The sequence below is a fragment of the Anabrus simplex genome, chromosome 3, assembly GCF_040414725.1.
Source record: "Anabrus simplex isolate iqAnaSimp1 chromosome 3, ASM4041472v1, whole genome shotgun sequence".
Taxonomy (NCBI): domain Eukaryota; kingdom Metazoa; phylum Arthropoda; class Insecta; order Orthoptera; family Tettigoniidae; genus Anabrus; species Anabrus simplex.
Genome location: NC_090267.1, coordinates 350,103,333 through 350,116,204, shown reverse-complemented (window position 1 = coordinate 350,116,204; position 12,872 = coordinate 350,103,333). Strand labels below are relative to the sequence as shown.

The 12,872-nt window shown below is 39.4% G+C and overlaps 1 protein-coding gene across 1 annotated transcript in view; it reads left to right on the top strand.

Annotated features, from left to right (window-relative positions):
* The window catches only part of LOC136867330 (ankyrin-1), an 88,845-nt gene that overhangs the window by 38,960 nt on the left and 37,013 nt on the right, over nucleotides 1–12,872 (top strand). Inside the window, exon 3 of the mRNA XM_067144489.2 lies at nucleotides 2,292–2,342. Coding sequence (XP_067000590.2) covers nucleotides 2,292–2,342 — 51 coding nt within the window. The remainder of the gene's footprint in view (nucleotides 1–2,291; nucleotides 2,343–12,872) is intronic.

The following is a 12,872-nucleotide window of genomic DNA, read 5'->3' as shown; positions in this document are numbered from 1 at the left end:
GTGCGGGGGTATCCGCCGCAATCCTAAGACATTCTTTGGGGCATTCAAAAGATGAATTTGAAGATAGAACGTTCCCTGAATTTTCGACCTGTTTACCAGGGGCTGAGCCTCGGGAAGAGGGATTAGTCAACTCAGCCGAAGCCACTAGTCATTTTTTATTATTGGCATTGGTGGAATTTGCACCAGAAGTTGAGCAGGAGGGGGTGCTATTTGAGTTTGGGCAATTCTTGGCGATATGTGAGAAAGCCCCACATTTAAAACAGCCTTGTGATGAACCAGCTCCATTATTTGCCCTACTAGACTTGATCAGTGGACACTTATTGCGAAGATGGTCAGGCGACCCGCAAGCATAACATTTACGGGGTGTGACTGGTCGGCGAGGTGGAGGCCGAAAATTACTAAAAGAGGGAGGGGGTTCTTTCGCGACACGCAAAGAATCAGCGTATCTAACTCCTTCCGCTGAGACGGCCAATGCTTCAAGTTCAGGAAGCGTGCTGGGCCCATAACCCAGAGGTCCGTGTATCGGAACCACGCTCTGCTACCACTTGTTACCGTATTTTGTGGTAGTTAGAGGTGAAAGAAGGTGCGGGGGGTGAACAGGTCTCAGGCTACGAAATTAAAGTGAATTTAAAATTTAACAAGGTTATATTTTCTTAGCCAAAAAACAAGAAATAACAATAATGGCAGGTACAGAGTAGCAAAACCCCTAATCGAGAATGTACAATTACAGGATTTGGGCTCCGAGAGCTAGACACACAATTCTGAGCAATTAGCCCAACTTTACGATATACAGAATTCAACAAAGGGGCAGAAGACCCCAATCGAACCCAGGAGCACTTGCTCCAAATTACACAGTAAAGCCTTCCTCGAGGCATACAACACTCAATTTTTGAAAAAGAGCCACTCGCTCTCAACTTTAAGCCTATCAAAGGCCACACCAATCTCCACCTTCAAGTTGTCCTCTAAGGACATATACACAGAGGTAACATACCCAACCTACTGAGGTCTATTAAGTGAGAAAAAGGTTACGTACATGACCTCTAAAATAACAATTTGAGAGGAGGCGATCTGCACTCCTAATACATTTGTTTAAAACCTAATCTGGCTCTAGGCCGCTAATGCAAGGGCTAATCCCATACTACGGAGGTGACTTTAGAAAAGAATAATTTACATTACATTAAGGAAGAATCGGTTGTGAGAAATAAGTTCACCTCAAAACAATATGAGTGGGAGCTCGAGAGGGTTAAGCACTCTCTATCCCAAAATGTAGCTTTAAAAGAGAATAGATGCTAAGAGTCTTTACATTTTAGGGAAAGTTACATGGTAGAAACGCTTCGGACCCGCCCCGAGAGTTAAACTGCTGAGCTAGCAAGAAAAGAAGTTATTAAAAGGCCATTACCTTGGCGTTGAACTGCTCCCCGAAGAAAGAGGCGCTTCCCGCCCCCTGCTATGTACTTTACACACTGAAAGATGGTACTGAAGTGGCGCAGAGACCCTAAAATCAGCAGCTTAAATACTCTCGCGGAAAGTTCGAGGCGTTTCAGGAAGGAAAACACCCGCCCACAATCTTTTTATTGGTGGATAAAGAAAACCCCTACACAATATGAAGAAGAAACACGTTATTGGTGGAAAATTAATTAAAGAAATTCAGGATTGGCTAAATTCAAAACAAGGGGAAAGAAAGGGTTAATATTGCCAACTTAAACAATGACTGAAAGAAATTTAGCAAAGAACAAACTTTTGAAATTAAATTTTCTCAAAAAAAACAGTTCTTTCACTTCGCACTAGGGTGCACCGTTGTAGTTCTTCAGTAGTGTCCTCTAGAAGAGAATGTTCACACTTCTTACTACAAGCAAAGCAAAAATACATCGAAAACAACACAGTTCAGAAACTTCAAAATTTCCAAGTAGTGGCATCTTCAGGGTAACTTGAAAATTAACACATAAGACAAAGTTCAGACTTCTTCCAGTAGAGGAGTTTCAACTGGCGCAAAGTTTAAATAATCGGCGTGGAGGTGTACCGCCCGGTACTATTATTATTATTATTATTATTATTATTATTATTATTATTATTACACTGTGGATTGTGAATCAAAGCAGAATTTGTGTTGGTAGTTTTAATTGTTGTATTGTAAGTTTTTCTTTAGAACAAGTTAGTAATTTGAAAAAATATTATCATTCTTCTTCGAATGGGCCTACTTTGGACCACGCTTGTTCAGCTGTTAGGCTTTGATCTTTGACCAATATTGGTGCATTTTCTACCAGTGTGACTCCTTTCTTTCATCTGTCTAGGGGGTGCCTTTCCTCCAGAGATGTTGCCGACCACCACGGATTTCCTTCAGGGTATGTCATACAAAATATCTTCATTATTATATATATAACAAAATTTTATTTTTTCTTAGTCTCTAATAAGTGCAGACAGTGGTTTGCTTTTTACTGTGTTGATAATTGTATCAACTAAACTTCTTGTAAAACCATTGCTGACAGCTATTGAATGAATTGTGTTGATCTCTTTTTTGAAATGGTTATTGAACAGAGGGATACTGAAGACTCTATGGGTCAGGCTAAAGAAAGTTGCTCGTTTTTAAGAACCAGGATGGAGAGAATCTTGCTTTATAGTATAAATAGTTTGTCTTGGCTTTCTAAAAGTATCAAAGGAAAGTTTGTTGTTATTTCTAGTTATTTTGAGGTCTAAAGTATGTAATGATTTGGATTCTAATATAAATTTTATGAAGAAGTCTATTGAGTTAAGTTTCTCTAAAATTTAATTACTGCTGTTTGGTAAATTTAATCCTTATAGTAAACTTTGTCTTGTAGGTTAGTACCGTAACTGTATAAAATTAGTGCATTATTGTAATACAAGATGTCGGATAGTTCAGTTCACATTTATTTAATGGTAATCGCAGCCCGGATAAATTTGCCTTAAACTCCTACAATCCAGTATCTATGTAAGGTAATTAATATAACCATTGGATTATGGTCACTTAAGTAAAATTTCATGATTCTGATTGAATTCTAATTAATATTAGATGCTTTGTAATTACTGTACAATAGTATGATCCCCAATTTTAAGTTAGAAAATTTTTGTAAACTAATTTGTAATATAAAATAGTAAATATCATGTGATTTTTAAAATTAAGATGTAAGAACATAATATTGTAAGAAGAATGTGAGTTAGGGAATATTGCATATGTGCATCATTATATTTTCTGTAAATTTCTGTTTGATTAAAAGTCTGTAAACATGGCCTAGCAGTTAAGATTGTGCAACCTGGAAAACCGCGACTATATCAGGAAACTAATATAATAGGGATGTTCCACCATTCAACACAATGTTAAATATGTTAAATTTATTAAGCGAAGACCAGTTTTGACTCCCTACGAGTCATCATCAGTTCGTGCAGAATAATTAAATCAAAGTCCGACTCGTTGGCTGAACGGTCAGCGTACTGGTCTTCGGTTCAGAGGGTCCCGGGTTCGATTCCCAGCCGGGTCGGGGATTTTAACCTTAATTGGTTAATTCCAATGGCACGGGGGCTGGGTGTATGTGTTGTCTTCATCATCATTTCATCCCCATCACGACGCGCAGGTCGCCTACGGGAGTCAAATAGAAAGACCTGCGCCTGGCGAGCCGAACCCGTCCTGGGATATCCCGGCACTAAAAGCCATACGACATTTCATTTCATTAAATCAAAGGTAATCTGATAACAATCACCATAAGAATTGCCTAAATACATATCAATAAGTTGACATAAAACATAATGACAAAATCATATACACAATGACATGAAATGGTTGGCATTTTAAGAAAGTTCTTGAATCTGGGTTAAAAATACTGCCGTGTGTTTGTAGAACGTGGAACGGACTTGTTGGTCTTGTTTCAATCACCTTGAAAACATATTAATTACAGTAGTTGAAATAAAACACATTTGACAATGAAACATATGACAAATAGCCTATAGAAATTGCTTTGCTCAATGTCACATTATCTTGCAGTGCTTTTGTACAGCGTGGCTCAAACTTGTTGATCTTCTGGAGAGCTGATGTTAAGAATAATTGGTAGTTAAAATTAGCTGAGGGGTTTGGTGAACATCCTTCGTTATGGAACATCTGCTTTTGAAGTTGAAACTGTCGTGTACTGTTGTTGTTCATGTAAGAATTGATGATGGTATGGCTTTGGTTTATGGCACCGTATCATTAAAGGTGGATGTCTGAGGAAAAAGAAAGGAAATGAGAAACTAATGTGTGTGTTCAGTTTTAATTATAAAGTGATTTGAAATAGTACTTACTCCCTTGTTCTCGCTCACATTGACCTACCATTAGAAGAGTAGGATGTGCTCTGCTCGACTGTGTTTGTGTGGACAATTATTGTTGCTAGGAAGGGAGTGGGAGGGGGGGGGAGGGCCGTGGCTTGCTTTGGGTTGGCTGAGGTGTGGAGGGGGGGGGGGGGTGATGAGAGAGTGGGGGAGTGATTCGTTGTCGCGCGGTTCTGCCTACATGTGTCTCGAGGTTAAGGGGATGGATGGACTCATAATTTTTTTGTGTGTGTGTGTGTGTGTGTGTGTGTGTGTGTGTGTGTGTGTGTGTGTGTGTGTGTGTGTGTGTGTGTGTGTGTGTGTGTGTGTGTGTGTGTGTGTGTGTGTGTGTGTGTGTGTGTGTGTGTGTGTGTGTGTGTGTGTGTGTGTGTGTGTGTGTGTGTGTGTGTGTGTGTGTGTGTGTGTGTGTGTGTGTGTGTGTGTGTGTGTGTGTGTGTGTGTGTGTGTGTGTGTGTGTGTGTGTGTGTGTGTGTGTGTGTGTGTGTGTGTGTGTGTGTGTGTGTGTGTGTGTGTGTGTGTGTGTGTGTGTGTGTGTGTGTGTGTGTGTGTGTGTGTGTGTGTGTGTGTGTGTGTGTGTGTGTGTGTGTGTGTGTGTGTGTGTGTGTGTGTGTGTGTGTGTGTGTGTATTCATTCAGATTGTGATTAAAATTGACTTGTTGGTCTAACGATATGTAAAACATTTCCTTGATATTGAGTAGAGGTCCCTTATCCATGGTTTCAATAATTTGTAGGTCCTTGTCTATATCAGAAAAATTATGATTGGACTCGTGCATGTGTAGACCCATGGCTTTGTCCACAGGCCTTTCAATATTCCATTATCTCGTTCCAACCTAAAGAAAGAACTAGATACCATCAGGACAACAGTTTATTCTAATGGGTACAACAGAAGATTCATCGACCAAATGATATCTAAAATTCAAAACAAACCTAAATCTACTCTTATTAAAGGAAAGAAGCAAAAGGACTGTTTTTCAGTTTTCACCTTCAACAACGATTCTGTTTACCAAATAACAAACCTATTTAAAAAACACGGGGTAAAAATAGCGTTCAGGCCAACCAGCAACAATCTGTCTCATTTCCACAATCCAGGGACCGTGAATAAATTGGACAAGTTTGGCAAATCAGGCATTTACAGATTACAGTGCCAGTCTTCACAGGTATGATGGATGTGAGTTTTCCACCTAATCAATACTTTATTATACAAAGTGTCTAATAATTTAAATTACACTAAAACACAGTACCGGTTTTGACTTGTTAAATAGGTCATTGTCAGCTGTTGATGAACCTGCTTATTCAATAGCGACTGTACATATCAATCATTACTGAGATTAAACAATGCCACTATTCTAATAAAATGCAATGCTTAATGTCTAAATGTGTACATATGGTACAGTTTTTGAAGTTAAAAGTATCTTCCTGGAGTCCCACAAATGCCACATATTCCAAAAAAATTTATATTATGCTATTATGTTAAAAACAGGAAACAATTCGTAAAGTTTAAAGAGTCACTGATATCATTATGACAAGTTCAAATATCTTATGCTGCAATACCAGCATTGTGTCCAATAGTTGTGCAGGGTAGATACAAAAGTGCATTGTTGGGATGCAAATATGCGGGGAATGTTATGTTCCAGCTGTTAATGAACCTGCTTATTCAATAGCGAGTGTACAAAATAAAACATTACTAAGATTAAACAAGAATGGCACTATTCTACTAAAATGTAATGCTAAATGTCAAAATATATACATATGGTACAGTTTTTGAAGTTAAATTATTTTTTTCTGACTTCAAACCTGAGTTCATCTTGTTTATCTGAAGGTAACTTTGAAACAACTTGTTCTACTTCAACAATCATATTGATTGTATTCTTCACTTTTGTAGAATTAGGCCAGTTGTGTTTCGGACCTTTCTTTAAAATATTAAGTTCGCTATCAGTGGTTTGAATCTGTCAATTTTTTGATGGGAGGATGGAAATCTTGAACTGTATTGGAAATGTTTTTCAGTTTTTCTAATTACTATTGATTTTGAAGTTCCTAAGCATTTGTCTTTTTATCTAAAGTGTTTTGTTTTTTAGTCAACATATTAGAGTTTTTGAATGACAGATCTTTGAAAAGAATCCCATTTCAAGTTGATCAGCATAAAAGGAGCTGTGCATTCAAAAAGGATTTTTTTCTGTAGTTTTATTTAGTCAATATATTATGGAGTTTTTGATTGACAAATCTTTGAAAAGAATCCCATTCCAGGGGACCATTTATAAAGAAGCACTCGAGTGAGCATCATACAGCTGTGCATTCAAAAGGTTTTTTCCATAGAGAAATTTTATTATGTTTTCGAGCCAGATAGAATTTGTTTTTATTTGAGTTTTTTGATGCCAAGTAGAAGATTTAGATTTTTCCTCAACAGAACTTAAAAAAATTGGAATTAAATTATTGGCCAGACATGTTCTCAAAAAAGTATATCCTTGCTGATTTTGGAATTTTGATCCTGGTGTTAAAATACCAGTAGATGTTTGCTTTTTTATATACATGCAATATCCTTATCAAAGTGTGTTATTTGTGTAAGGTATGTAGGACATAATTTAAAGGCTCTCATTTCCCCTCTACCCAAGAACTGAATAAAAGATTCTGTGGTATCTGAGATAGTCGGTGTTGATTTGGTTGAGCCATTTCATTTAAGAGATTGTTTTAAGGCCTGTCTGTATTTGCTTATTCACATGTGCTGTATATGTTACTGTCATTTATTAATTCTCAACCTCTGACCTCTGACTTACATTTCTAAATCAGACAGTGAGCTGCTTCCTTTGTCACCAGCAGTATTTTTATATATCAATGAAACTGGAGTACCTGATTGTGATACTGTTCATGCGAATTCACTGAGTAAGAGGCTAAGATATCAACAGAAACTAATGACTGACTTGAGAAGTAGGTTCAGATCAGAATACCTATTACTTCAAAGACCTGATCCCAAGAAAGCTGAGGCTAAGATTAAAACTAGGAGACATTGTCTTGATAGGAAGTGAACATGCCAAACGTATAGACTGGCCATTGGGCTATGTTGTGGAGTTCATTCCAGGGAGGGATAACATTTCTTGTCTTGTACTCTTGAAAACAGCTACTTCATCACTACACTGTCCCATTCAGAGAGTCTATCCCTAGAAGGTATCATCAGATTGGGTCGATTTTTCCACCATCTCAAGGTGGGAAGATGTCATATCCTAGGAGAAAGAGCTGCTGCATTGGGGTTGTCATTTGTTTTTGTTATCTTTGGACTGGGTTAGAAAACTGTCATGACAACCAGATGAATAAAGAGACTGTTCTATTGAAGTGAAACTTTTATTTATAGAAAATAAGAACCTGCGATATGCCGGTGAAAATGGAAAACCACAGAAAACCTTTTTCAGGGCTGCCGACAGTGAGGTTCAAACCCACTATCTGCCGGATGTAAGTTCGGCCCTAACCACTCGGAGAAATTCACCAGCCATCTGACCGCACATGAATTGGAGACTGGAAGACTGCATTGGATCTGAATGGCCCAGCAAAAGAGCTTTACTGTCAAAATAACACCCTGAGTGAGAAATCGGAACTTCCAGGAAGATCCAAAATTGGACGCTTCAACTCCTTCCTACAGGATAGCCTCATACGACTTGAAAGATGCCTGCAGTATGCATAATTGACATGACAGGAAAAATGGCCTCTCCTTCTCGATGGTTCCCATCCATTTGTGAAACTTCCGATAAAACAGACCCATATACGCCTACATCATTTGCGAATTAGTATTGTCTTATCAGAGCTTCACTTTCAATTTTTCCGTTTTTCACACTAGGCCACTCGTGGTTGAAGAATATCTGAAGATGGCATTGTTGTACATTGGAGGAGGTCTTTCATGCTGCAATGTCAAGATCAGAGCTGGCCGTGTGGATCGTCAACCTCTCTTTGGAGACGATGTCTTAAGAAGAAGAAATGTTGGAGCTGTACCTTAATTAAAGCCATGGCCACTTCATCATCACTCCTAGGCCTTTCCTATCCCATCATCGCCATAAGACCCATCTGTGTCAGTGCAACGTAAAGCAAAATTGTAAAAAATTTAAATAAAATCAGTGCTACACAAGAAACTTCGTGTCCTCAAGGCAAGACAGTCAGTCAAGAATGTTATTCACAGATGTTTACCGTCCAAAATTGCCAAGAACAACCGAGAGTGAAATAGAAGCTCCTTTGCCAACTGCTCATGTGTAACTCGTGCAGCAGTTCGCAGTCACACTTTACGTCAAGGTGAGGACCCAATCGCAGGAATCTTACATCGTCCTATTCATGTGCACCATGACAAGAGCTATGCACCTTGAACTAGCATTAGATGTGAGCACAGAAAATTTCTGATGGTGTTTAGATGGTTCTCCAGTAGAAGAGGACTACCACATACCATCTACTCTGACAATGTGAAGATATTTCAGGCAGCTAATAAGAAACTGGCCTTTCTCACCCAACTGTTCAACAGTCTACTCAGGAGCCAGAACTTCACTCACCTTCAGGTCTCCTGGAAGTTCATTGCTCCAAGGGCAGCTTGGTGGGAAGGCTGGAGGGAAAGAATGGTTGGAATGGCCAAACAATGCCTGAGGAATAGTATTGGGATGGTCGCAAACTGATGATGAGACACGTACAACCTTACTGGTGAAAATAGAAGCTGCCCTCAACTCTCAACCTATTATTCAAGATGGCGCTGAGACACTGACATATGGCAATCAACTGACGATGTTGCCCACTTATCCAGAGCCCAGTATCCTCAACTCAGAAAGGAAGTGAGACTTGAAGAAAAGCTACGTGATGACTTTCTGAAGAGATGGAAGAAGGAGTATCTTCTCAGAGTTGAGAATTATCATGAAGTACAACACCAGAAAGGAAGTTCGACGGAGTACAGCGTAGGAGACGTAGTTCTTCTTCAAGACAACATGGAACCAAGGCATATGTGGCAGAGGCATTCTATCACCTAGAAAAGACCTGGACAAGACAGGAAGGTGTGGACTCTCATCCTATGGACAGCTGATGGGACCACCATCAGCAAGCCCATACAACTGGTCATCCCCTTCGAGATTGACTAAGGTGGGGAGGATGTTGAGGATTGTGAATAGACAGTGCCCGAACATATGCCAGGGAGTCTGAGAACTGTATATTTACTTTATGTACTTGATTGTAAGTATTGAGGGTTGCTGTTGGTTAACTAAATAAATCTAAAGAATGCATGCATGGTGTGTAGTGCTTTATCCCCCAGTAATTGAATAGATATATATTTACCCGATTTTGTAATAGGAATTGAATGATGGCTGAGAAGTAATATAATGAATACGTAAAATTTCTAATGGAACTGGAGGGTTTATCGTACGGACAGGTTATGAACATACTGGTGAAATTTTTTTTTATAAGCTATGAAAAAGTTAAGGATGAGAAACATGAAATTCTAGGTGTAAGACGTATCTCTAAAGATGATAGGCAACATGATTTCTTGGGTTTTACAGACCTGGCAAGGCTGGCACTGATGCTGATTATTTGATAAGATAGCTATGTGGGACTGGCTGAGTGGCCTAGTAAGTGGTCCTGAGAGTCAGGATACCAGTTACTATGGAATGGGAGTGGGCATCTCAGACATATTCTGAGTCATGGCCCTCCTTGTGCTCGGGCGGCTAGGACTATACAATCCACCAGTGGTCCCAAACCAGTTGGAGCAGAGATCCTCACTAGGACTATGTGTAATAAGGTAACATCCTGATTCATAAATTTACCAAGCTCAAAACATTTTAAGCAAGCCTCGGACCTATGGGAGTAACGGAGTCCCATTCCCATTTGACAGGCGAGGGACTCCTTGGAAACAACTTGGCGAACAAAATGGAGTTCTATGGGGAGCTATCAATATTAATGAGGCTTATGGAAGAAAGAAAGTAGAACTGGCTGAGTCAGAAAAGGGGATTCATCTGGACATGCTAGGTGTAAATGCTATTCGGTTTAGGGGAGATATTGAGGAAAAGATAGGAGACTATAAAGTGTACTTGACAGGTGTTTTAGAGGGAGGGACAGAGTGCGGGGTAGGGCTGTTCATCAAGAATACCATTGCACACAACATAGATTCTGTTAGGCACATAAATGAGTGAATAATGTGGATAGATTTGTACATTCTTCAATTATAAGGCTATTCACTGCTACACATGGGAGGCTAGGGGTACCAAATCCATATTAGACTATATCTTAACTGACTTCAAATTCAGGAAGTCTGTTAGGAATGTAGGGTTTTCTGGGGATTTTTCGATGATATAGACTACTATCTCATCTGCCTAGGATAGAGAAAGTGAAATCTGCCTGCAAATGAAAAAGCATAGAAAATCCCCAGAATGAGGAAATTAGACAGAAGTACATGGATATGATTAGCGAGAAGTTTTGAACAGTGGACAGTAAGCAGGTTCAGGATATAGAAAGAGAATGGGTGGCATACAGGGATGGTATAGTAGAAACAGCAAGGGAATGCCTAGGAACAACTGTGTGTAAAGATGGGATAAAGCAAACATCTTGGTGGAATGATAAAGTGAGAGCAGCTTGTAAATGTAAAAAGAAGGCTTATCAGAAATGGCTTCAAACAAGGGCTGATGCAGACAGGGAATTGTAGGTAGATGAAAGAAACAGAGCAAAACAAATAGCTGTTGAATCCAAAAAGTAGTTGTGGGATGATTTTGGTAATAACCTGGAAAGGCTAGGTCAAGCAGCAGGCGAAACCTTTCTGGACAGTAATAAAGAATCTTAGGAAGGGAGGGAAAAAGGAAATGAACAGTGTTTTGGGTAATTCAGGTGAACTCATAAGAGATCCCAGGGAATCACTGGACAGGTGGAGAGACTTGTATTTTGAAAATCTTCTCAACGTAAAAGGAAATCTTCCTGGTGGTGTCGCGAACAACCAAGCTCATGGGGAGGAGGAAAATGATGTTGGTGAAATTATGTTTGAGGAACTGGAAAGGATGGCAAATAAACTCCATTGTCATAAAGCAGCAGGAATAGATGAAATTAGATCTGAAATGTTGAAGTATAGTGGGAAGGCAGGGATGAAATGGCTTCATAGAGTAGTAAGATTAGCGTGGAGTGTTGGTAAGATAGGCCTACCTTCAGATTGGACAAAAGCAGTAATTGCACCTATCTATAAGCAAGGGAACAGGAAGGATTGCAACAACTATCGAGGTATCTCTTTGATTAGTATACCAGGCAAGTATTCACCGGCATCTTGGAAGGGAAGGTGCAATCAGTGGTTGAGGGGAAGTTGGATGAAAACCAGTGTGGTTTCAGACCACAGAGGGGCTGTCAGGATCAGATTTTCAGTATGTGCCAGGTAATTGAAAATTGTTACAAGAGGAATAGACAGTTGCGTTTATGTTTCGTAGATCTAGAGAAAGCATATTGCAGGGTACCTAGGGAAAAGTTGTTCGCCATACTGGGGGACTATGGAATTATGGGTAGATTATTAAAATCAATCAAAGGTATTTATGTTGACAACGGGTTCAGTGAGAATTGATGGTAGAATGAGTTCTTGGCTCAGGGTACTTACAAGGGTTAAACAAGGCTGGAATCTTTCACTTTTGCTGTTCGTAGTTTACATGGATCATCTGCTGAAAGGTATAAAGTGGCAGGAAGGGATTCAGGCAGGTGGAAATGTAGTAAGCACTCTCACCTATGCTGAGGACTTGGTCATAATGGCAGATTGTGCCAAAAGCCGTCAGTTTAATATCTTGGAACTTTAAAATAGGTGCAGTAAGTATGGTATGAGAATTAGCCTTTCGAAGACTAATTGATGTCAATAGGTAAGAAATTCAACAGAATTGAATTTCAGATTGGTGATACAAAGCTGGAACAGGTAGATAATTATAAGTATTTAGGTTGTGTGTTCTCCCAGGATGGTAATATAGTAAGTGAGATTGAATCAAGGTGTAGTAAAGCTAATGCAGTGAGCTTGCAGTTGCATTCAGCAGTGTTCTGTAAAAAGGAAGTCAGCTCCCGGATGAAGCTATCTTAACATCGGTCTGTTTTCAGACCAACTTTGCTTTACGGGAGTGAAAGCTGGGTGGACTCAGGATATCTTATCCATAAGTCAGAAGTAATGGACATGAAAGTAGCGAGAATGATTGCTGGTACAAACACATGGGAACAATAGCAGGAGAGTATTCAGAATGAGGAGATAAGTGCTATGTTTGGAATGAACTCAACAGATGAAGCTGTACACATTAACCAGCTTCGGTGGTGCGGACATGTGAGGTGAATGGAGGAGGATAGGTTACGTAGGAGAATAATGGACTCTGTTATGGAGGGTAAGAGAAGTAGAGGGAGACCAAGATGACGATGGTTAGAGTTTCTAACGATTTAAAGATAAGAGGTATGAACTAAATGTGGTCACAGAACTAGTTGCAAATAGAGTATTGTGGCAATGTTTAGTAAATTCTGAGCTTTGCAGACTGAACGCTGAAATGCATAATGGTCTATAATGATAATGTATGTGTGTATGTGTGAAACGACATAGAAAGAAACATTATTGTAGC